The 25533-nt window shown below is 44.7% G+C and overlaps 1 protein-coding gene across 1 annotated transcript in view; it reads right to left on the bottom strand.

Moving 5' to 3' along the window:
• The window catches only part of IFT81 (intraflagellar transport 81), a 72174-nt gene that overhangs the window by 3926 nt on the left and 42715 nt on the right, over positions 1-25533 (bottom strand). The window contains exons 13-19 of the mRNA XM_055147491.1: positions 16107-16256; positions 12531-12659; positions 11575-11664; positions 7477-7563; positions 5728-5799; positions 5564-5649; positions 243-288 (exon numbers count right to left, since the gene is read on the bottom strand). Of these exons, the coding sequence (XP_055003466.1) occupies positions 243-288; positions 5564-5649; positions 5728-5799; positions 7477-7563; positions 11575-11664; positions 12531-12659; positions 16107-16256 (660 nt within the window). The remainder of the gene's footprint in view (positions 1-242; positions 289-5563; positions 5650-5727; positions 5800-7476; positions 7564-11574; positions 11665-12530; positions 12660-16106; positions 16257-25533) is intronic.

Here is a 25533-nt window from a genome sequence, read left to right as displayed (position 1 = left end):
TGACTGACTGCTGAGCCCATCCCTGGCCTCTCAATTCTGTTATTTAAAACTAGATTTTTCCTCCCCAATTCATGACTTTTACAAAACCACCTTCCTATGGAAGAGTCTCAACTCTGAAAGAAATTAAGGAGGATATAAATTCTTCCTTGAAAACGACTGCCCAACCCTTTAAAAAGAATGACAATGTTATAGCCATCTATGGAAGCTTGCGATTAGACACACTAAAATGTCTATATGCTTACCTTCCCCAGATTTTCCTGTTCGGCAATATTTCTGGTATACTGTTCCCTAGGGAGTCAACATAATGATTTAGTTTCAATTTATTCCGGTTCATGTGATCATATAACTAAATTATAAATTAACATCTATCTAAATATATTAGGCAATATAGTTTAAAGTACTAGAGTTAGAATGAAACCCATTATCAAATACTCTCCCCTCTTTAGTCATTTGTTCCAGTAAACAGTCATTTAAAAGGGGGGGGAAAAGGCGAAACACAAAATAAGAAATTAAGAGGATTAAAATGTTAAATGCTATTTCTGTTTACTCTGCCCTAAAAACAAAGGAAACACATTTACTTAAATAACACATTGTTTTTTGAAGAGGTTCGCAGAAAGGAGGAAGGATCCGCATTGTAAATAACTAACTAGCATCTAACCCTGTAATTCCACTTCTAGGAAACCATCCTACACAAAAACTCAAAATTTCATGAAGATAAAAGGAAGAACTGTTTAGTTTACACCACTGCACGTAATACTGAAAATTTGCAAACAAACTAAATGCCAATAGGTAAGGAAAAGCTCCAATAAATATGGCATATCCATTCAAATGAGCAATACAGAATAATCAAAATGAAAAAATTACAAATAGTGGAATGGAAAGGACTTTAGATAAATAATTAAGAGAGGAACTGTAACTTTATCTCATTATTGTATACACACAGAACATTTCCCCATGTCAGGACCAGAGAGACAGCACAGCGAGTAAAATGCACCTGGCCAGCTGGGTTCAACCCGGGCCCCCATCTGGTCCCCTGAGCCCTGCCAGGAGTGATCCCTGAGCACAGATTCAGGAGTAAATCTTGAGTATTGCTGGATGTGGTCCAAAAACAAACAAACAAACAAACAAATTTCCCTCAAGTGTTTGCTAACATACACATATTAAGATATATTAGCAAGTGTGTGGAAAAGGAATGTGGAATAACCTGCACAAAAATATGAACAGGCTTAATATCCTAAGTAGCCTCGCTCTTCAAGCCCATGTTCTCCCTGGAACACGCGTCTCTCTTGCGTGTCTCTCTGCCCCTTCACTTGCTTTTCCGCTCTGGAGAAGGCCCTGTTGTCTCTCGAACACGCACTTCCTCTCTCTCCCCTCACATCTTTCTAAATACGCTTCATTCAATAGACACCATGTTGCTGCACTAAAAACAAGAGCAGACATTTAGAAGAATGGTAACGGGGACACCCTTCAGCTGCCGTGTGCGCTGTACTTCCTAACGGCTGCTGATTTTATAAATATTTCTCCCCAAGATTAAAAAATTGAGGGGCCAGAGAGACAGAGTGGGAAAGGCACTGGCCTTACATATGTCCTACACAGGTTCGATCCCTGGCACCCCATACGGTCCCCCAAAACCTGCCAGATATGATCCTCAAGTGCAGAACCAGGAGTTAAACCCTGACTACCACTGAGTGTGGCCCCCAAACAAAGCAAAAGACGAAAACATTGCAATTTTTAACGTCTATGTAAAATATTCATGACATTACATTTTATTTGAATACAAAATTATAGTTATATTTAAGACTGCGTAGGACAGGAGTGAGATTTAGAGTATTCAGGAAAAGTTAAAGGACACAGGAGCCCTGGGCCGGATCCTGGGCGCAGACCGCAAAGTTCCCGGAACCACGGAGCTACCTCCGAGCAGGCTGCAAGTCTCACCGCCAAGTGCCACTCAAAAGGAAGACAAACAAAAGCTCAAAGGCGTCAAAAAGGTCAAAGAAGATAAGAGAGACTTTAGACCTCAATTTACATGGAAACAGATTATGTTTCTGTGTAAAGTTACAATTCAGTATTTAAGAGGAAATAAGTAACACACCTTTGGGAATCTAAGCCACAAAGATGAACTCCAGTACCTAAGTGAGGGAAGGTTTGCATATATACCCCCCGAATGGCTGCAAAAATGAGTAATTAGAATAGGAGAGAATGGCAACCAAAGTAACCAAAGTCCGTCCAGAGTCAGAGCAGAGGGCTGGAGGGGTCGGAGAGACAGGACAGCGGGGTAAGGCCTTGCTCATGGCAGACACGGGTCCAATCCCCGGCAGCCCATATGGTTGAGTCCCAAGTGCAGATCCAGGAGTAACTCCTGAGCATCACGGGGTGTAGCCCCCAAACAAACAAACAAAAAGTAGAGGGCTGAAGAGATAGTACAGTGAGTGGCTAGGCAGGTAGTACAAATTGCCTTGCGCGGCAGATCCGGGTTCAATTCCAGAACCCCTTATCCCCTCACCTCAGGAGTGATTCCTGAGCACAGAGCCAGGAGTCAGCCCTGAGTACCACCAAGTATGGCCCCTAAACCAAAAATAGCAAAGGTAGGGGTTAGAGTGATAGTACAGAGGGGAGGGCATTTGCCTTGCACGTGGCCGACCTGAGTTCTAATCCCTGGCATCCCATATGGTCGCCCAAGCACCACCAGGAGCCATTCCTCAGTGCAGAGCCAGGAGGAACCCCTGAGCATCCAGGGTGTGACCCAAAAAGCAAACAAACAAACAAGCAAACAACCAAAGGGGGCTGGAGCAATAGCACAGTGGGTAGGGCGTTTGCCTTGCACGCGGCCGACCTGGGTTCGATTCTCAGCATCCCATATGGTCCCCTGAGCACCGCCAGGGGTGATTCCTGAGTGCAGAGCCAGGGGTAACCTCTGTGTATTGCCGGATGTGACCCAAAAAGCAAAAAAACACCCAAAAACCCAAAGGTAGAATGGTGCACACGGGAATGAGAGTGGAAGGAAAGAAACAACCATCCCGAGGAACCTTCATTTGCCCTTAAGTGTAATGATGCAATTAAGCTGCCTTTCTAGGTCTTCAGTGAGAAGCTCTAGACCGAGTCAAATGACATTCTGCTCAAGAAAAATGAACGGTTATGGTTCAGATGACATTAGCTAACTTATTTAGGAGCGGGGGGGGGGGAGAGAGCGGGGGTAAAGCACACGCCTGACATGTGCAGGCCCTGCACACCACCCCCACTTCCAGCGTCGCAGGATATAGGCCGTTAAAAATTGATTTATTCATTTATTACTCTACGTATGAGGGATATCAAATTTTTTTTTTTGTTTATTTTGTTTTTGTGTCGCACCCGGCGATGCTCAGGGCTTGCCCCTGGCTCTGCACTCAGGGATCACTCCTGGCAAGTTCAGGGGACCCTATGGGGCGCTGGGGATTGAATCTGGGTCGGCTGCAGCAAGGCAAGTGCCCTCCCCGCTGGACTATCGCTCTGGTTGCTGATGTTCTCTCACTGGGGGAGTGGGTCTCCCAAGCAGTACTCAATGCTGAGTGCTCTGAGCCAGACCCAGAGTGCAATGTCAGGCTGGTGAGGTAGTGCTGCTTGGGTCCAGCGGTGCCTGGGGCCAGGAGGGCCACATCCAGTAATGCTCAGGGGTCCCCAGGGCTGTCCCTGACAGTGCTCAGGGCCTTGGGCATGAACATCACATACCTTAGACTGCTGAGATTTCTCTCTGGCGCCTGGAGCCAAGTTCTTTTCCAATAACACTCATAAGTAATTTTTTTACTCAATGAATTTACATAGGAAGTAACTAGTGAACAACTGTTATGCATCAAGCATGTCCTACCTCGGATTTCAAGAAACACACAGGACAGAATCTGCCTTTCAGGAACTCATGCTACATGATTTCCCAAGCGCTGCTGAAATCATTATATTTAACTTCATTATCTGGGACACACATTGTTCTCTTTGTTATATAGGTGAGGAAGTGACCTGCCTAAGGCATTCACCCAGAACTAGAAAAACCAGATTAGACACAATATTTTCTGAATCCTTTCTAAGCACTTTGGAATAAAGTATGCTGCTTCTTTTTTTGTTTTTTTTTTTTTTTTTTTTGCTTTTTGGGTCACACCCAGCGATGCTCAGGGGTTACTCCTGGCTTTGCACTCAGGAATTACTCCTGGCGGTGCTTGGGGGACCATATGGGATGCCGGGGATCGAACCCGGGTCGGCCGCGTGCAAGGCAAACGCCCTACCCGCTGTGCTATCGCTCCGGCCCCAATATGCTGCTTCTTTAAATAAGACTTGTTGGTAACCTTTCAAAGCCAAGTTAATTTCTTACCAAAAAGTACCATAGAAGTAGAATGATAACAAAAATATTAGGTCTATAACAGTATTTTCAGCACTCATTTACACTTTTTATTTTATATTTTTGTTGTCAGGAATCCCCAGGGACCACATATACGAGGCAGGAGTCCTATCACTAAGCCACATCCCAGGGTCTCTATTTTCTTTTCTTTTTTTCTTTTTCTTTTCTCTTTTTTAGGGCCTCTGTTTTAAACATTCATTGGTGAGTTCAGAGTACCATCAACTCCATTTTTTTTTTTTTTTTTTTTTTGCTTTTTGGGTCACACCTGGTGATGCACAGGGATTATTCCTGGCTCATACACTCAGGAATTACTCCTGGCGGTGCTCAGGGGACCATATGGGATGCTGGGAATCGAACCCGGGTCAGCCGAGTGCAAGGCAAACGCCCTACCCGCTGTGCTATCGCTCCAGCCCCCCATCAATTCCATTTTGTTGATATATTTTTTTCTCATGTGCTAGTCATTAGACAATAATTTTCTGTGGAAACACTAGGACATCACCCAGTGATGCTCAGGGGTCACTTGTGATTCTGCTTAGGAATCACTCCTGGCAGAGCTCAGGGAACCATCTGGAGTGCCAGGGAGCAAACCCAGGTTGGCCGCATGCAAAGCCAGCACCCGACCTGCTATATTATCTCTAGTCTAGAAATGTTTATTTTTTTTTAAAAATGTATTTATTTAGGGCCACAATCAGTGGTTCTTAAAACCAAACAGAGGCTTTCTGCATGCAAAGTATGCATTCCAACCCTTTGTGCTATCTCTTCAGTCCCTAAAAAAAAACATTTTATTAAAATGATAACAGAGAGAATGTGGGGACCAGAGAGATAGCCCGGTGTGTTATCTCTATTCTACACTGCACACAGTTAACTTGGGCTCAACACTTGGCACCCCATAAAGTCCTTGGAGCCCCGCCAAGAGTGATCCCTGATCACAGACTCAGGGGTTAAGCCCTAAATACCAGTGGTTAAGCCCTAAAAACCCCTAAAACTTATATTTTTGTAAACATATTGCCTCAACAACAAAATTTTTAAAATTAAAAACAACTTATGCCTTCCAAGCGGCTGACGGAGTTTGGTTTCTGGCGTGGTCTTGCGGGGTGGAACTGGAAGGTCCCAGGCAGAAAAATCTATAAAACTTATTCATAAAACTTCCAGAGATACCAACATGAAGTGATTAAATAGAAAAACAACGACTGTCCTTGCCTGATCGCCTTTCTCTTCTCCTGCTGATCGGAGGAGACGTACGCCCTCAGCTCATCTGTAGCGCGACGAAGCTGCAATTCCAGGTTCTAAGCGGCAAGGTTTTAGAGGTTAGGCCTGGATAGAGAGGTCCCGGAAAAGCTTCTGATGCACTATCTTTGTCTTACCTTGATCATACAATTTGTATAATGGTATCTACTTTCTTCCTGAAGACACTCTTCACGGAGTCCTCTGACTTCCTATAATATACAACATATGATTCTATTTATTTTAATTTTTGTTTTTTGACCCACATCCAATGGTGCTCAGGACTTACTCCTGGCTTTGTGCTCAAGGATCACTCCCAGCGGAGCTTGGGGGACTGACCACAAGTGGCCCAGAGATTGAACCAGGGTCAGCTGCGTGCAAGGCAAGCGCCCTACCTGCTGTGCTATCATTTGAACCCCGCAACGTAATTTTAATTATTGATTGATTGATCTTTTGGGTCACATCTGCTCTGCACTCAGGAATCACTCCTGGCGGTGCTTGGGGGACCATATGGGATGTGGGAATTGAAAGTAGGTTGTCTGTGTGCAAGACAAATGCCCTCCCCACTGGACTATAGCTCCAGCCCCCACAACATAATTTTATATGGGCAATACTACTGAAAAAATAAGCAAACACAGAGGATGACTTTATTCAATAAAAGAATTGCCATCAGATTAATTTTCTCTGATGACTATACCTTTGTTTACTATGACATATAAAACTGTAACCTGTTCTGGAGTTCCTTACTTGCACTCAATTTGTCTAGGTTTGATTACTCATTTATTAAATACTCTCTGTGTTCCCAGAACTGTGTAGGTCCTAGGATATAGCAATGAACCAGACAGTGAGGTCTCTGCTCTTCTTCGAGTACAGGAAACAAATGTAAGCATTTCATGAGCATAAACACTATAAAGAAAACTCAGCAGCAAAGTGCTCGGAAATCACTAAAACAGTCGATGTTAGCATGAGGAGAGGCGTGTAGGAAGAAGGGATAATTCGGCTGGGAAAAGGAGAGTGAGGCAGAGACGGAAGCAGAATGTCACAAAGGAAAACCATGGTGGGAACAGGTCAAATCAGAAAGAGGCTGGGGAGGCGGGGCTGCACCGGCCAAGCCAGTCTGATCCCCAGCGCTACCCGCGGCCCCCTGAGCAGCTCCCCTGGGCCCTGCCAGGAGTGACCCAGAGCCCACTGCAAGCCCTAAGCACTTCAGGGTATGACCCAAAACAAATGGAAAAAACCCAAACAAACAGGTGGGACCAGAGAGAGAGAGAGAGAGAGTCGAGAGGGTGAGGCACAGCACACCAGGAGGGAGGTGCAGAGCCAGGAGGAAGCCCTGAGCACCAACTCTGTTGCCTCCCGCCTCCCCTCCCCACAAAAGGGGAAAGAAAAACAAGAACAAGCCAGTGTGTCGGAACCCGTGGGTGAAGTCTGTGAGAGGTCCCCCTAAGTTTTCACACAGGCTTCACGGGCTGCATGTGGAGAATAAAGTTCTTCGGGGGGGGGGGGGGGAAGTGCGGGGGTGGGGGTCAAGAGCCGAGGAAGGAGACTGTGTAGGAGTTTAGGAAAGACAGGATGGCGGCCTGGACATTGGTAGTTTTTTTAAATCTGTGCTCAGATTAAAATAAAAAAAGAGTTTACACTTCACTTTGACAAAATAAAAATCTCTGGAATGAAGGAATCAAACTCAGGAGTTGAGGGTAAAGATCTGGGAATGTTCTGATAATGGCATAATAAATAAATAAATATAATATATATACACATATATACAAATATACACACATATATATACACATATATATCCATGTATGTGTGTGTATGTATATATATATATATATATATATGTACGTGTCAGTTTCCGCTAAGGTTTTGCACTCAGAACTGTCTCTTACCTGCTCTAGTTTGGACCGATTGCTTTCGAGGCCTGCCGCGCAGCTATCATACTGCGATTTCTTCTCATCACACTCCTGGGTTAGTTCCTGGTATAGAAAGGGTAAATAAATAAGTGAAAAGCAAAGGCCTAAAATGTGGCTCTGAAACAATGCATGCCCTTGTCAGCCTTGTAACTTAACTCTAAGCTTCTTGGCATATTTATTTATATGACCAGGAGACATTTGAAAAATCTGACAGAAAAAGGTGCTGAAGAACAAGAACAGCTACCACAAATTGAGCGGTGTGTCAGGGTCTCTGTCAGGAGCGGGGGAGACAACAGTGAACAAGAGAGTCCAAAACCCTTCAAGGAATGTTCAGCTAAATAAACAGGCGGCTGGGTGCTCTTCCCGGCCAACTACAGAGTTACAGGAGCACTCGGGATCCTCACCGTATGTGCTCAGGTCTGGGGATCCCTGGGGACAACTTCCTGGAGAAACTGATACCCCAAATCAAAGTCTTAAGGATTAGTAAGAGTAGTTAGGGGAAAGGTAGACAAGGAAAAATGCTGACAAAAATACAATACTGTGTATAGAGGTTTAGAAGAAATCTTTATGAAGAAAGAAGATAAACTACTTAGGACACGCGAGTTATTTTCTTATGGTAGAAGATATCTGGGAAATATTTAAAAAGAAGATGAAAATCGCAGCAGGGACTTGATCAAAACTTTGCTAACCATTTAGCTGAGCTTTATCCACGATCAGAGCTGAATTTCACAGCACCCCCGAGGTAGGTATTAATATCCCCCTGTTGCTGGAGAATGTTCAGAGAGGTCAGGTCTCCTGCTAAAGATTGTGCTTCTGGAAAGAGGCACCAGAATGTGAATTCAGACTATGGAAGTAGTTTCAAACTTCTCTGGTACAATTTTTTTTTTTTTTTTTTGCTTTTTGGGTCACACCCAGCGATGCTCAGGGGTTACTCCTGGCTTTGCACTCAGGAATTACTCCTGGCAGTGCTTGGGGGTCCATATGGGATGCCAGGGATCGAACCCGGGTCAGCCGCGTGCAAGGCAAACGCCCTACCTGCTGTGCTATCGCTCCGGCCCGAATATTTTGAATTAGATACACTAAAAATATTTCACCTGTAAGTATCTAGAAACACTAAAAGTACCTACAAATACTTGGTAAGGTAGAGTAAATATCCTTTCAGTAGAGAGTGGAACTGAACTCTCGGTAAGGAAGAGGGATCAGTTTATCAGGGAAACAGAAGATACCACCCGTGGTTACCACGGCGAAGGGGCTGGGGACAGTCCATCATGGTTAACAGAGGGATCGTGTCCAGGCGGAGCAGAAGACAAAGCTTTAGCCTGGGCAGAGTATGAAATTAGAACCCGTAATTCCAAGTTGTTTTTCAAAGTGGAATCTGCGAGCGAAGGGTTAACAGCAGGTGTGCCCGGAAGGTGAGCAGGTGAGCCCGGCTCAGAAAGCCATGGCCCGACAAGGCGGTTTTCCTGTAATGGGTCAGTTAACACAAATGGGTATTGGAGGCTTCCCTTCCTTATGTGGAACTCCATTTTGTTTGAGGTGACTACAGTATCACTGTATCACTGTCATCCCATTGTTCATCGATTTGCTCGGGCAGGCGCCAGTAACGACTCCATTCGTCCCTGTCACATGCTAGTGCAGCCCAATGGCGTATTGGGGGCTCTTTCAAGATCAGGGGAATGAAGATTGTCGTTGTTACTGTTTTTGGCATATCAGATACGCCACGGGTAGCTTGCCAGGCTCTGCCGTGCGGGCGGGATACTCTTGCTAGCTTGCTGGGCTCTCTGCTACTGGAGGTGACTACAGTAGCACCAAAAATTGGTGGGGGAAAAGGAGCTGTGACTCTTATGTGTCGAAGTCAACTACTGAAAAAACTCAGACTCTTGTGAGAAATAGTCTACACACCCTAAGTGGCAGGGGCTGTGAGACTGAGGCACCCCTGGGTGTCACAATGGACGGAAGATACTTCCTTCCATTCCGCAAGTTGGAAACTCTCTACTCGTGACCCCCATTTGCTGGAGAAAAAGCAAGATGGGTGGGTGCACTAGAAACCCCTCAGATTCATTGCATGATTGATTCTGAATTAATATTTGTTTGCTGTATATTCAGAAAGCTTTTATGGTCACCACCTCCATATTCAGTTACACAATTCCAGAATGGGGTTGCAGCCCATGGTTTAAGAAGCTGGATTAAGGGCTGGTGCGTGGACAGTTGGTAGGGCGCTCGCCTTGAACACGTCCAAACAGGCTCTATCCTGGCACTGATACACACAGGCTCCCCCCACCCCCGAGAGCCCGCCAGACGTGACTCCTGAGCACAGAGCCAGGAGTAAGCCCTGAGCACAGCTGTGCACGGCCCCCACATCAGGAACCCACACTGAGGTTAGGGTATCCTCCATGTTCTCCTCACGATCACCCGTGATTCAGATCTCACACGGGTCTTTAATCAATGGGATTTGACTTTTGTGCATGATGTTAGAGAGGGGTTCTGATTTTTTTATTTTATGTATGTGACTGACCAGTTTGCCCGGCATCATTTGTTGAAGAGGCTTTCTCTGCTCCACTTCATATTGTTAGCTACTTTATGGAAGATTAGCTATCCATATGCCTAATGTTCTGTCTGTGGACTCTCAATTCTGTTCCATAGTCGGAGAGTCTGTCCTTATTCCAGCACTCTCTACCGCTGAGTTCCAGTGCCACGCTGCTCTGAGGACTGCAGCTTCCCAGTGTCGTTTACAGTAGGGGAGGGAGGCGCCTCCCATCTTCTCTATGTCCCGGGTGTGCTTTAGCTATTCAGGGGGGGGTTATAATTCCAAATACATTTTAACAGCATTTGATCTATGTCACTTAAAAATGTCATGGGTATTTTAACAGGGACCTCACTGAATGTGTATAATGGTTTGGGCAAGATGATCATTTTGACAATATTAATTCTTCCAACCCATGGGGATGTGTTTCCATTTTCTAATTTCCTCTTTTATTTCCTTTAGTAGTGTTTTATAATTTTCACTGTATAAGACTTTACCCTCCTTTATTAAGCTGATTCACAGTTATTTTATTTTCTGAGGTACAACTGTGAAAGATATATATATATATATATGTATTTATATATATATCATATATATGTGATATATATCACATTTATAGCACTCTGCTCCTCAGCTAACTGTTCCAGTTCACTAATCTAATGTTAACTTGTCATTATTTGTTGGTCGATTTGGAGCTTTAACCTGGCCACAGAATGTGACTTCATATTTTGGTGCTCAAATGCATATGATTGAAAGCCAAGGTTCAGTCTTGCTGCACCCATGATTTTTTTTTTTTTAACTGGAAGGGAAAAATTTAATCCAGCCTTTCTTTTTTTTTTTTCTTTTTTCTTTTTGGGTCACACCCGGCGATGCACAGGGGTTACTCCTAGCTGTACACACAGGGGTTACTCCTGGCTGTTACTCCTGGTGGTGCTCAGGGGACCATATGGGATGCTGGGAATCGAACCCAGGTTGACTGCGTGCAAGGCAAACGCCCTACCCGCTGTGCTATTGCTCCAGCCCCTAATCCAGCCTTTCTTGGCAATGAAAATTTCTTAAAAGACAAAAATGGCAGCAAGGCCTCTAGATAAAAATATTGGCATAGTTACAATCAAAATACTGCATTCCCTGTAATGTCCAATGCACCCATGATTTCAGTTTAAAGTCCTTTTCTTCTCTTCCCAATAAAACATGAACAGAAAAAATTTTATGTCATAGTACTCTCTTTTGTAGAAACATACCAATAAAGTACTAAAACCAATGAGAATAATTTTTTCTAAGATTATTACCTAAGTAAAACAGTCAGGATTCTAGCTAGAATACCTGAATAAGATAAAGAGTGAAAGTATATTGGGTCAGAGAGATAGCACAACAGGTAGGGTTCTGGCCTTGTATGAGGCTGACCCAGGTTCCATCCCCGGCATCCCCTATGGTACCACAACTGATCCCTGAGCACAGAGCCACAAGTAACCCTCAGAACCACTGGGTGTGGCAAAGAAAATAAAACAAACAAACAAAAAGCAGTCAAACTATTATAAAATCAAACTTACTTGACATTTTTGTCGCAACTGTCGTAGTTCTTTTATAACTGGGGCTAGAGCTGACTTCTTTTCAGATACCAGTGAATTCAGTTTTTTCACCTGCCATATAACCAAAAGACATGACATAAAAAAATTTCAAAAAAGTGTCAAAAAATGGGAAGAAGAGATGAGCTGAAACTTCTTCCAAGATGACATCACTGTCACTGTCATTCCGTTGCTCATCGGTTTGCTTGAGTGGGCACCAGTAACATCTCCATTATGAGACTTGTTGTTACTGTTTTTGGCATATCAGATATGCCACGGGGAGCTTGCCAGGCTCTGCCGTGTGGGTGGGATACTCTCGCAGTAGCTGGCCGGGCTCTCCGAGAGGGGTGGAAGAATCGAACCCGGGTTAGCCGCATGCAAGGCAAACGTCCTACCCACTGTGCTATCGCTCCAGCCCTCCAAGATGATATACAGATGGCTAATAGGTACATGAAAAAATACTCTGCATTACTCATCATCAGAGAAATACAAATTAAAAAAAACCATCAATGAGTTATCACCCTACACATAAAACAAACAAATGAAGTTCAATCCAGAACTTTCTGCTGTGCTAAACGTTAACCTCCAGGAGCCCCAGCGGGTGCAGGCGAGTGGCTCGGTGAGTGGAAGTGAGCCCCCGAGTGTGGACGGCAGGTCCTGGCCAATAAGGTCCTTACGCTCCCAGGAAAGACTGAGAGAGCCTGGAGCCTGATGAAGTGCCACCAGAACATCCTGGCTGGATAAAACCCTTACATCTGAAGACACAAACACAAACCTACAACAAGCTGAACAATTTTACAGGGATGAAAATCACCCAAGAGATCGAGAAAGACCGATGAAAGAATCTAAACGATGCTCAGAAGTGAAACTCTGAACGCTCCACTGAAAACCACCCCCCAGCCCCACGCCTGTGCTTCCCCGTGGGAAAAGCGGGTCATCACCATCTCTGACATGTCATCCAGCGTCCGCCCCTTCATCTCATCCACCTCGCTCTTCAGCGCAGACACTCTTTCCAGCTCTTCCTGCGTGTAGCTATAGCCAGAGATGCCCTTTTTCTCCTCAACAGTTTGCTGAAATGAAAGAACAAAAAGAGGTACAAAGAGTAGCAGCCACAAAATGGGTATCAAAAACTTGATGATTCCTTCTGGAATATAAAAATTTACGATATTAACAATCAAGTTTTTGTTTGTTTGTTTGTTTTTTGCTTTTTGGGCCACACCCGGCGATGCACCGGGGTTACTCCTGGCTCTGCACTCAGGAATCACTCCTGGCGGTGCTCAGGGGACCATATGGGATGCTGGGATTTGAACCCGGGTCGGCCGTGTGCAAGGCAAACGCCCTACCCGCTGTGCTATTGCTCCAGTCCCAACAATCAAGTTTTTAAATTAAAAAATTGGTGTAGAATTCCAAAGAATAATCCTTACTGACTTTATGAATAGCTAAATAGCCTTGTATGTTCACTCTATCACTGAATCATGGTTGTTCGTCGACTTACTCGAGGGAGACCAGTAATGTCTCTATTACACTCAGCCCTGAGATTTTAGCAGCCTCTCCTTACTTGTCTTTCCCAGCAATTGGAGGCTCTTTCAGGGTCAGGGGAATGACCTATCGTTACTGTTTTTGGCATATCGAATACGCTACTGGTAGCTTGCCAGGCTCTGCCATGCGGGCAGGATACTCTCGGTAGCTTGCCGGGCTCTCTGAGAGGTATGTATATATCTGTTACTGTATTTTGGATATGAATACGCCACGGGGAGCTTGTCAGACTCTCCCAAGTGGGCAAGAGACTCTCGGTGGCTTATCAGGTTCTCCAAGAGGGAGAACTAGGTTATTAGATGTCGTTATTAGATATTTGTATGTTACAAACTAAATTTTACTTGGCATTTTCAGGTGCATAAAATTATTTCTACTTTTGGCCTTAGAATAATGCTAGGTTATTTAGCAGAGTCTAAAACATAGGAAACAGTAAACATTAGGTGAGCAAATGGTTTCTCATTTGTGTAATGAACTCTATTTGCCTTCACTCTATCCGATATTTAGTATACACCTAAACATGCCTCATACTGCACAACACACAAGATATGTTGTGTCATACACACAACAATAAACAAAACAGGAAGGAAAAAAAACCTTTCCTCACAGAGCCTGCTTCTCGTGAGAGTGAAAAAAAGAAGAAAGAGCAGTCAGTAAAATATAGTGTGAGAGGAGCATGGAATTGCAATCTCGACCGACAGGGTGGTCAGAGGGCGTCCTGGGAAGATGACACCTAAGCAGAGCCCTGAAGGGAAGTGAGGGAATGTGCCGGCAGATGCCAGGGATCAGCAAGCGCCAAAGACGCGATGCAGAAGCACGCCCGACCTCCTCAGACAAGGGGTAGGGTGAGGCCAACGCAGCCGCACACGAGGAGCAGGTGAGGCCGAGGAAAGGCTCCTACAGACATCAGCGGGTTTGCTGAAACAAACTCACTTTCCAGGCACTGCCGTTAGCATTCTCAAAAGTGTTTTTGCTTTCGATGACAGATTATATTGTTATCTTATTTTTAGGCAATAAAAGAGCCTGGATTATTTATTTATTTATTATTTATTTATTTATTTATTTATTTAATTTTTTTGCTTTTTGGGTCACACCTGGTGATGCGCAGGGGTTACTCCTAGATTTTTTTTTTTCATTTTTATTGCAGATATTCTGTTTATTTGAGACAATTAAATTACATAGTTCTATTGAAATATTTATTTCAACTTCCCAGTCTCATTCACCTTCTCTCTGATTTCAGGATCAAACAATATTCTGAGTTTATTATGTATCATCCTAATTTGTGAATTTTTAGATTCACATATGCCTATCTATATATAATAAACTTTTGATGGGAGGAAGGGTGAAAAAGAGCAGCAGATAAAAGGAAGTTTAAACTACTTAAACTATTCAAAACTTTTTTTTTTTGGTTAGTCCTGGCTTTGCACTTCAGGAATTACTCCTGGCAGTGTTCAGGGGACCATATGGGATGCTAGGAATCGAACCCGGGTCGGCCGCATGCAAGGCAAATACCCTCCCCGCTGTGCTATCTCACCAGCCCCCAAGCCTGGATTATTTAAAATGAGGTGGAGGCTTCCTGGAAGTTAGGAAAAGAATAGGCCAAGGGGCAAAGGGTGGGGGCAGATGGTTGGGCCACCCTTATCTGTGCTCGGAGTGACCCCTCATGGTACTTAAGAGGTCATACGGGGTGCCAGGCTGAGTCCCCTGCAGGGAGCACTTTAACCCTGGAGGCAGAGTAGAATTTTTGAATGATCATTTTCTGTGCTGAAGATGTAGCTCAACACACAGTACCTGCCTCAGGTGTCGAAGGTTCTGGGTTCAACCCCGAGACCCACGCCAACAAAAATTACAGGTGGAATATATTATGTTTGACTCAAGGCAAATCCTCAAAGTTAAGTTCCCTAGAATCAAAAGGTATTCAAAAAGTCAGAAATGGTCATCTGGCCAGCAAAACAAAACTGGTTGTAGCTTCATTTCTCTCTGCCAGATAACGGCTATCTGGTAAACCTGATAAAATTAACTCCCTGTTGATGAAAGAAAAAAAAAAATACAGTCCTAAATGGAAAAAAAAACTCTGAGGAACTGGCATCTCAATGAGCGTTGCTGTTAGAGGGATTACTTTAGGTTGCACGCTTATACAAGGGAGCAGGCCTGGAGGCAAACCTCCGCGTAGCATCCTTCCGTGATATTTCTTGCCAAAGCTCTACAAAAGGTGGCTACTAAGAAAATTTTGCACAACAGGCCATGATAAATAACTATTTTACAGTCACCCTCTTGGTATGATCATTTTGTTCATATTAACTAGCTAAGCAAAAGAAAAATCTACTTGAAATCAACTTCTATTAATAATCCCCAAAGTCAACACACATAAAAAAGTTGCTGTTTTCTGCTACAGCAAAAATAAATGAGCGGGGCTGGAGAGATATTAGAGAGGGTAGCACATCTGCCTTGCACGCAGCTGACCTGGGTTCCATATTTGGCGTCCCACATGGTCCCCGAAGCACTGCCACGAGTCAGTCCTGAGCAGAAAGCCAGAAGTGACCCCTGAGCCCCAAAAATAAAAATAAATGGAGCCACAGAGCATTTGTCTTACTATGCCACTATGTGGGGCCCTGGGTTTGATTCCCAGAACCACACAAACACAAAGATTCCATTTATATGACATCTGTGTAATTAAAGACAATTAGTAATTTTATAAATCTTGCAACAAAAACAATATCCTGGGGCTGTAGAGCTAGCACAGCAGGGAAGGTGCTTGTCACACGGTCAGTCTGGGTTTGAGCCCCAGCACCCATAAGATCCCCTAAGTCCCACTAGGAGTGATTCCTGAGCACAGAGCCAGAAGCAAGCCCTGAGCACCGCCAGGGGTGGCCCCAGAACAAAAGAAAGAACAAAGAAAGAAAACAATCACCTCCATATAAAACTAGGACATATAAACCACCTGGCATTTGTATTTCTAGCACCCCAATATAATACTGTATTACCAGCTGATGCTGAATATTTTCATGACGTTGTTTAAGAAGTTCTTCTGTCCTCTGCAAGAGACCAAATTCAGCCTTAAATTCAGCTATTATTTGATGCTTCTTTTTGAAAATTGTACTCTTGCTTCGAAGTTTACTGACATATCGTTTGAACTGCAAAAGAACACAATATGTGATATAATAAGAATCAAAGTTCTAAAAATCACATATAACCTTAATATATTAGAAAACGTTTCTAATTAACATGTATGCCACAAGTATCCATAACATACTATTAGAAAATTTGAAAACTGCTCAACTACAATACTTTTTATGCTTTTTTTTTTAGTCCTTCTAATATTATAAATACTTATGTGTAAACTATTCATTTGGGGTTTTATAAATAATGACAGGTGTAGCCCAAAGAATAAACAAACGGAAAGGATCAGTCCTGTTTTATTTGCTTATATGGGCCACACCACAGTGCTCAGGGATCATTCCTGGCTCTGTGCTCAGGGATCACTCCTGGCGGGGGGCGGGTGGGGGTTGTTATTCAGGGCCAGAGATCTAACCCGGATCAGCATGTGCAAGGCAAGAGTCCTACCCACTGTAATATCTCTCTGGCCCTGTCCTGTTATATTTAAACATATCTAGACAAAAGTAAACTTCTGAGGGGGGGGGGGTGTTACCGGCACGCTCTCTGCCCAAACAAGACCCGGAGCGGATGCACACAAACGGCTCCTCTGCTCCTAAAAGGCCATGATCCCGGAGGCCTACTAGGTGGCAGTGGCCGTGTGGCGACCGCCATCATACAGAGCCCACTAACCAGAGGTACGAGCTTGCAGTGACACAACTTCTGGCAGAAATTTCTCTGGACTTAATTACTAAAATACCAGAAATCCAAGAGGCCGCGCAACCTAATATACTCTTCATTCTCAGCAATGGAAAACAAATTATCAAATGATGCCTTTTCTGCAGGTTTGGTTGTTGGGGGGAAATTCCAAATAATAATACTGAGTTTTCTGTTGAAATATTGAATATAATCAAAGTATAGGGAGAGTAAAGTGAATATCATTAGCCACACAGGTGGGATGGGAGGTACACTGGGGTTCTTGGTGGTGGAACATGTGCACTGGTGAAGGGATGGGGATTCAATCATTGTATGACTGAGACTTAAACCTGAAAGCTTTGTAGTTTTTTTCCATGGTGATTCAATAAAATTAAATTAAATTAAATTAAAATTAAAATTGGGGCTGGAGTGATAGTACAGTGGGTAGGGCGTTTGCCTTACACGCGCTCGACCCGGGTTCGATTCCCAGCATCCCATATGGTCCCCTGAGCACCGCCAGGGGTGATTCCTGAGTGCAGAGCCAGGAATAACCCCTGTGCATCACCAGGTGTGACCCCCCCAAAAAAAAATTAAAATTAAAATTAAAAAAATGCAAAAAAATAGTAAGCTTCTATGTATCTAATAGAAGATACATAGATACATCATTTAAAAGTCAGCCTTTTTAATGATTAGTTCTTTTTATGGCTAAGTTTTGAAGGGTTATAAATAATGAAAATAATTAATAAATTATGTGTATTCACTATCCCAACGCAAGGTCCATGTTGGCATTTTTCATTCAAAAAAATTTGGGGGCAATCTCCCAAGCAACACTCAGGAGACCCTGGGGCTCTTTCTGGCAGTTCTTACAGCCTGGCTGGTGGTTCCACGCAAGGGGCTGAGGTTGTGGTGCTGCTTATACGCTGGTGGAGCCAGGGATTACCTGCCAGCCACACCCCGGGACCTGGGAGCCTCCAGGCCTACTGCCGGCAATGCTCAGGGAACCTTGTGGCGCCAGGACCCAGTCAGGGTCGGCCACATGCTAGGCAAGTGTCTAAAGCCCTAGACGAGCTCTCCGGCCCCTTTCTTTGAATTTTGTTTTGTTTTGTTGCTTTTTTGGGTCACACCCAGCAATGCTCTGGGGTTACTCCTGGCTCTGCACTCAGGAATTACTCCTGGGGCTGGAGCAATAGCATAGCGGGTAGGGCGTTTGCCTTGCACGCGGCCAACCCGGGTTCAAATCCCAGCATCCCATATGGTCCCCTGAGCATCACCGGGAGTGGTTCCTGAGTGCAGAGCCAGGAGTGGCCCCTGTGTATCACCGGTGTGACCCAAAAAGCAAAAAAAAAAAAAAAAAAAAGGAATTACTCCTGGCGATGCTCGGGGGGACCATATGGGATGCTGGGAATTGAACCCAGGTCAGCCGTGTGTAAGGCAAACCTTACCCCACTGTGCTATCGCTCCAGCCCCCTTTCTTTGAATTTTAATGGTTAAACCTAAGGTCAGTAATGCTAAATTGTGGGTAGTAAAATAGGAAGTACAGTCCTATTTATGGTTTTTATATTTAATTTAAAAATTGCTTAAAAATTTTTATTGACTCACCATGAGATACACATTTAGGTTTTTTTTTCCTTTAAAGATAAACAGAGTCTTAAATATACAAAGAAAGTCATTAAATGCAGTAAGATTAAAAATTCTTCACATAAAAACAACTGTCTAATTCCTGACTTAGATATCTTTTCCAACTTGTCACAAGCTTTGAAAGAAATGAAGAAAACAGGATTTTACACAGAGCAAATTCAAAATATTTTTCTACTCATGATTAAGTTAGTTTTAATATTAAGGAGTCCAGCCCACACACAGCAAAATATCAATGGCCAGACTACAGAAACAGTTTTAAAATTTAAGTCATACCAATGTAGCTTAGAGTCTAATAACTTGCAAAATTTCCTTTTAAAGAATAAATGTGTAAGCCTGACATAACAGACTCAATCCCTAGAGTAACTATATGTTCTATTAAAAGTGTCCTGGGAAACGTGCCCAAAATGAAATCAACCCTGTTCATCTGCTAGCCTCTGTATTGTCTAGGCCAATTTTCCTCTTCTCTATCTTGCTGTGCTCCAGAACTATTTTTAAAAGCTAAAAACTATAAACGTTTTTGGGAAAAGAACAAACGTGCCAATTACACCACGTGCTCTATGCCAAGGGGATATTATTTGACATCCACCAAACAAAGGGAGGAGTCTGCAGGCTCTCTCCAGCGACCAGTCAACAGCTGAGCGACAGGGGACCACTGAAAGGGCTCCCCTACCTGGGGTGAATCAGAGCAAAGGAAGTATCTTATTGATGCTTTTCTTCCATTGGACATGTCTTTTATTAGGGCAATGTTAGGTATTTCTAAAATTTCAAATTATTTTTTTAAAAAATGATGAACACACTAGATCTTCGGGCACATGTTTAATAAGTCTATAGACACATTTCCAGAAATTATCAGAAACAGGGTTTTGACACACTCTTTCAAATTGTTCTTCAAAGGCATAGTACTTTCATTAACTAATTTTTTATGACTTAGCTCTGCACAGCACCTCGACTTAAGGTGGCACAGTGCTTTTTATTTATTTATTTATTTATTTATTTATTTATTTATTTATTTTGCTTTTTGGGTCACACCCAGCGATGCTCAGGGGTTACTCCTGGCTCTGCACTCAGGAATTACTCCTGGCGGTGCTTGGGGGACCATATGGGATGCCGGGGATCGAACCCGGGTCGGCCGCGTGCAAGGCAAACGCCCTACCCGCTGTGCTATCGCTCCGGCCCCCGGCACAGTGCTTTTTAAATGCATGGATTTGATAAGCAAAATAGTATCAGTTGTATTTCTTTACTGGGAAACTTCATTTATTTGTCAAGTTCAATGCGTATTTTTTCAGGTTTATTTTTTGAGCCTCTGTTTTCTCCCCACTATGGATCTGCTGTTGTTTTGGGCCACACCCAGCAATGCTCAGGACTTACTCCTGGCACTGCACCAGTTAACACTCCTGATGGGGCCTGGGGGACCATATGGGGTGTCAGGGGAATCAGACCCATGTAAGCTGCACATGTGACAAACGCCTTCCCTCCTGTACTCGAGCTCTGGCCCTTCCTGGAGATTTTTTAAAATGATTCTCCATCTTTATGGACTCAGTAACCCTTTACATTTAAAAAAAATTTTTAAGTTTTACTGAGGTGAAGTACAATAACATTTGTGTGTGTGTGCGTGTGTGTGTGTGTGTTGGGACACACCCAGTTGTGCTCAGGGTTTCCTCTTTTAAGGGTCAGGAGATCAGATGTGGTACCCGTGGCTGAGATCTCCAAGCCTGCTCGAATCGAACTGGGCCTCCTCCACCCAGAGCCTGGCAAGCTACCCATGACGTATTTGATATGCCAAAAACAGTAGCAACAATGTGCTCTTCGTGTTCCTGGAGTGAGTAGATGCCACTGGGCTACACTAGCATGCAACAGGGGCAGTGGAGACGTTACTGGCACCCACTTGAGCAAATCGATGAACAACAGGATGACAGTGATTGTGATGCTCTCTCTCTGGTCCCACTCCTCACATGTTTAAAATAAGCTGTTAAAAATATCAGTCGCAGAAATGACATCTGCACTTACATGTTCATTGCAGCACTGTTTACAATAGCCAGAATATGGAAAAAACTTGAGTGCCCAAGAACAGATGACTGGTTAAAGAAGCTCTGGTACATCTACACAATGGAATACTATGCAGCTGTTAGAAAAGTGAAGTCATGAAATTTGCATATAGGTGGATCAACATAGAAAGTATCATGTTAAGTGAAATGAGTCAAAAAGAGAGGGATAGACATAGGTAGATTGCACTCATTTGTGGAATATAAAGAATGGGAGACTAACACCCAAGAACAGTAGAGATAAGTACCAGGAGGATTACTCCACAGCTTAGAAGCTGGCCTCACATGCTGGGGGAAAAGGCAGCTCAGATAGAGAAGGGACCACCAAGTAAAGGGTGCTAGGAGGGCCCATTCGGGATGGGAGATGCGGGCTGAAAGTAGACTATAGACCGAACATGATGGCCACTTAATACCTCTACTGCGAACCACAACACCCAAAAGGAGAGAGAGAGCAAAAGAGAATGGCCTGCCACAGAGGCAGGGTGGGGTGGGGGAGGACGGGGTGGGGGTGGTGGGAGGGATGCTGGGACCATTGGTGGTGGAAAATGGGCACTGGTGGAGGGATGGGCACTCCACTGTATGACTGAAACACAAGCATGAAAGTTTGTAAGTCTGTATACCTCATGGTGATTCACTAATAAAAAAATTATATATATATATATATATATATATATATATCAGTCACAAATTGGAATAAAATGTTTGTGACACATTAAACCATTAAGGGAAGCAGGGTCAAGATGGCAAAAGACAACAATTTGAGAGTCCATGTGAGATCCTAAAATAGAACCACCCGCCCCTCAAAAAAAACAAATAAAACAAAAACCCAAAATAGTTTAGAGGCTAGAGAAACGGCTCAGAAGGCTGTGTCCATGCTTTGCACGCAAGATCCCTGGGTTAAATCCCTGGCATAATATGGTCCCCTGAGCACTGTGCTAGGGGATCACCCCTGAGCACTGCCTGGTATGGACCAAAAACAAACCCAAAACCAAATTAAACGCAGAGTGCTGCATGGAACCGCTCGAGTTCGCTGGGAAACGCAGCAGCCACCTCCGGGAGCTTCTCCGCCGTGGAGCGAGTAACAGCTGAGCAGCTGACATACAAGGCGTGCGAGAAAGCAGGCTGCGAGAGGTAGAGCTTTTCCAGGCCAGGGGGACCGAAGAAAGCGGAGCTGGCTAAAGGGCACAACTGCAGACCCGCGCCCCGGCCTCACGGGACCCGACCAGGAGGAGAGAACTAGGTCAAGCAGCGACGCAGGAGTGTATCTGCCGGCTGCTCGGGAGCTCGGACCCCTTCCTGCACGGGCAGCAGTGCTCGGGCAAACTCTACCAGTCCACGGGCTGGGCCACTGGGAAAGCAGAAGCAGCCTCTGCCGATCCCGTCCACGGGGACAGGCGAGGAGGGCGGGCCGAGGGCCGGAAGGCAACAAGGCTCCGGCAGGCTGCTGTGCGCAAGCTCAGGCCAGGTCAGGGTTAGGCTCGGACCCGAGCACGCGCCTGAGTCTGACAATACCGGCTGCCGGCTGCTGGTAGGTACCTGGTCTGCTCCAAGACACAGGTGCTCCTGGCAGCGCCTGCCATGAGTTCCCAGCTGCTACCCCAGCCTGTGTGGGGGACGCCGGTGCCACTCCAGATTCAGCCCTGGAGATGCGAATTCTGGATGCAGCGTGAGAAACACAGCTGAGACCACAACTCCCAGGAGCGGGCCAGAGCAACACGCCAGAGCCCCGTCTCCGGGGAGAACCCGGACTGTGAACACCGGCGTGCACAGAGCTGACCCCTCCCCAAGCTGCACCAGGCAGGGACGCAGCGGGGGGGACTCACCGGCCTGAACGGAGGGAGACAAAAGCCTGGGAAGGGCTCCGTGCTACTCGAGACTGTGTGACAAGCACGTCAAAGAGACGAGGGCAAGGCTGTTCACTGCCCTGGGGATCTGCAAGAGAGCGCCAGTCATGGAAGAGGAAGGATGAGAGACAGCGTGAGAAAACTTAGTCCAAAATCACTGAATGAAAAACACAGTAGGTAGGTGAACTAGAAACATAATGGAGAGGGGAGCAGGATGACAGTGGCCGGCCAGAGAGAGAGTCTAGAGGTCGGGTGCTAGCCTTGCACATGTCCCGGGTTCGATCTCTGGCACCCCATATTGCCCCTGGGTCTGCCCGGAGTGACCCCTGAGTGACCCCTGAGTGCAGAGCCAGGAGTGATCCCTGAGCACCACCAGGCGTGGCTCATAAAACCAAACCAAAACAAAACTACCAAGAAATAAGTCCACAAGGATACCATCCTCAAAAGGAAACCATCAAAAGGGGAAATACTAAGAAAAACAGAAGGGGAGCGGGAGATGGGCCAGGGGCTCAGGGGTGCTCGCCTTGCGTATGGTCCCCTGAGTAAAGCCAGGAATGATCCCGGAGTACAGAACCAGGAGTAAGCCCACAGGGCACTGATGGGTGTGGCTCAAAAATCGGAAATAAAAAAAAAGAAAGAAAGATGAACAAAACATAAGAGATTTAAGGTCGTTTCAAGAGGAATAACATTTTCAACATGGGAGTTCTAGAAGGAGAGCAGAAGAGTGGGAAGAATGAATTGTTGAAGAAATGATAGCAGAGAACATTCTCCCTCTGAGGATGGCATCATATATACAGATCTAAGAAGCTCAAAGTGTTCCAAACAAAATAAACCCAAATAGAAGAACAACAAAGCACACTGCCATTAAAATGGAAAAAGCCAAAGGTGGAGACGGAATTCTGAGAGCAGCAAGAGCAAAGCAAAAACTGTCAATGATACAAAATTCTTTTTAAAATTGAATCGCCGTGAGATACAGTTACAAACTTTCATGATTAAGTTTCAGTCATACAATGATCGAGCACCCATCCCAAGTGCGCGTTTTCTGCCACCCCACCCCACCCACCCCTGCCTCTGTGGCAGGCACCTTCCTTCTTACTCTCTCTACTTTGGGGCATTACGGTTTGCAATACAGATACTGAGGCCGTCGTGTTTGGTCCATAGCCTATTTTCAGCACCCATCTTCCATCCTGAGCGATCCCTCCCACCCTCATTGACTTAGTGGTCCCTTCTCCATCCCAGCTGTCTTCTCCCCCGGCACCTGAGGCCGGCTTCCAAACCGTGGGTCAATCCTCCTGGCCCATATCTCTACTAGGTATTAGTCTCATATTATGTTACTTTATATTTCATAAATGAGTGCCGTCATTCTATGTCTGTCCCTTTCTTTCTGACTAATTTCATTTAGCCATGTCCATCCACTTATATGCAAATTTCCATGATTTCAATAATACAAAACTTTTAAAAATATAGAAGCGCAATGAATCCTTTCAAAGATAAATCCAAAGGACAAACCCTTAGCTACAGTCACAAAATAAAAAGGAAAACACATAAATCAGATTAGAAATAAAAGAGAGAAGATAATTAGATGCCACAAAAATATAGAAGACTCATACGAGATCATTATGAACAACAACTGTTTTTGTTTTGGGGTCAAACCCAGGGTTATTCAAGGTTTACTCCTGGCTCAGGGCTTAGGAATCACTCTTAGCAGGGCTCAGGGGGCCATCTGTGATGCTGGGGATCAAACCTGGGTCGGCTGCATGCAAGGCAAGTGCCCTGCCCGATGTACTGTCATTCCAGCCCCTTATCTGATTAAATTAGAGAAACTAGAAATGGGTAGTTTTAGAATCCCAGAAGCTTCCCAAGACTGAATCAGGAGGAAGTGAAAAATGTCAACAGACTAACTGCTAGTACAGAAATGAAACAGTAATCAAAAATCTTTCCAAAAACCAAAGCCTTAGCCCAGACTGCTTCACTAGAGCATTCTTCCACATTTTCAAAGAGAATCTATTACCCATCCATTATAAGATCTTTCAGAAAATCTAAGAAACGGCAAACCTCCTGAACAGTTTCTCTGAGGACATTACCCTGTTTATCAAGGCGGGTAGAGACATTACTGAGAATGAAAACTACAAACAACCCTGATAAACAGGCAAGCAAAGATCTACAACAAAATTTTAATAAACTGAATTCAACAATACATTAAAAGGATCATACATCTGGGTTGGGCTGGAGCGATAGCACAGCGGGTAGGGCGTTTGCTTTGCATGAGGCCGACCTGGGTTCGATTCCTCAGTCCCTCTCAGAGAGCCCGGCAAGCTACCGAGAGTATCTCGCCCGCATAGCAGAGCCTGGCAAGCTCCCGTGGCATATTTGATATGCCAAAACCAGTAACAACAAGTCTCACATGGAGATGTTACTGGTGCCCACTCGAGCAAATCGATGAGCAACGGCATGACAATGATACAGTGATACATCTGGGTTCGATACAAAGTCAACTAATGTGATATAACATATCCACAAAAGCATAAAAATCACAGTATGATATCAATAGGTACAGAGAAAACATCTGATAAGATTCAACACCCATCCATGATAAAAAAAAAAAAAACAGACAAAAACCTCTCAACAAAACGGGGGTAGGAGTAATTTAACTCAATACAATAGAGATCACATATCACAAACCCATAGATAACATCAAAAACAAAAAATGGGCTGGAGCCATAGTACAGTGGGTAGGGCGCTGGCCTTGCACTCAGCCAACCTGGGTTTGCTTCCCGGCATCCCATACGGTCCTCTGAGCACCACCAGGAGTAATTCCTGAGTGCAGAGCCAGGAGGAACCCCTGAGCATCACCAGGTGTGACCCAAAAGCCACAAACAAACAAACCCCCCCAAAACTGAAAGGCTTTCCTTTAAGATCAGGCACAAGGGGCCGGAGCGATAGCACAGCGGGTAGGGCATTTGCCTTGCACGCGGCCAACCTGGGTTCAAATCCCGGCATCCCATATGGTCCCCCAAGCACTGCCAGGAGTAATTCCTGAGTGCAAAGCCAGGAGTAACCCCTGAGCATCGCTGGGTGTGACCCCAAAAAAGAAAAAA

This window comes from Sorex araneus, chromosome 9 (genome assembly GCF_027595985.1).
Source record: "Sorex araneus isolate mSorAra2 chromosome 9, mSorAra2.pri, whole genome shotgun sequence".
Taxonomy (NCBI): domain Eukaryota; kingdom Metazoa; phylum Chordata; class Mammalia; order Eulipotyphla; family Soricidae; genus Sorex; species Sorex araneus.
Note: the sequence above shows the minus strand (reverse complement) of the source record. Positions and strands in the feature narration are given on the sequence as shown.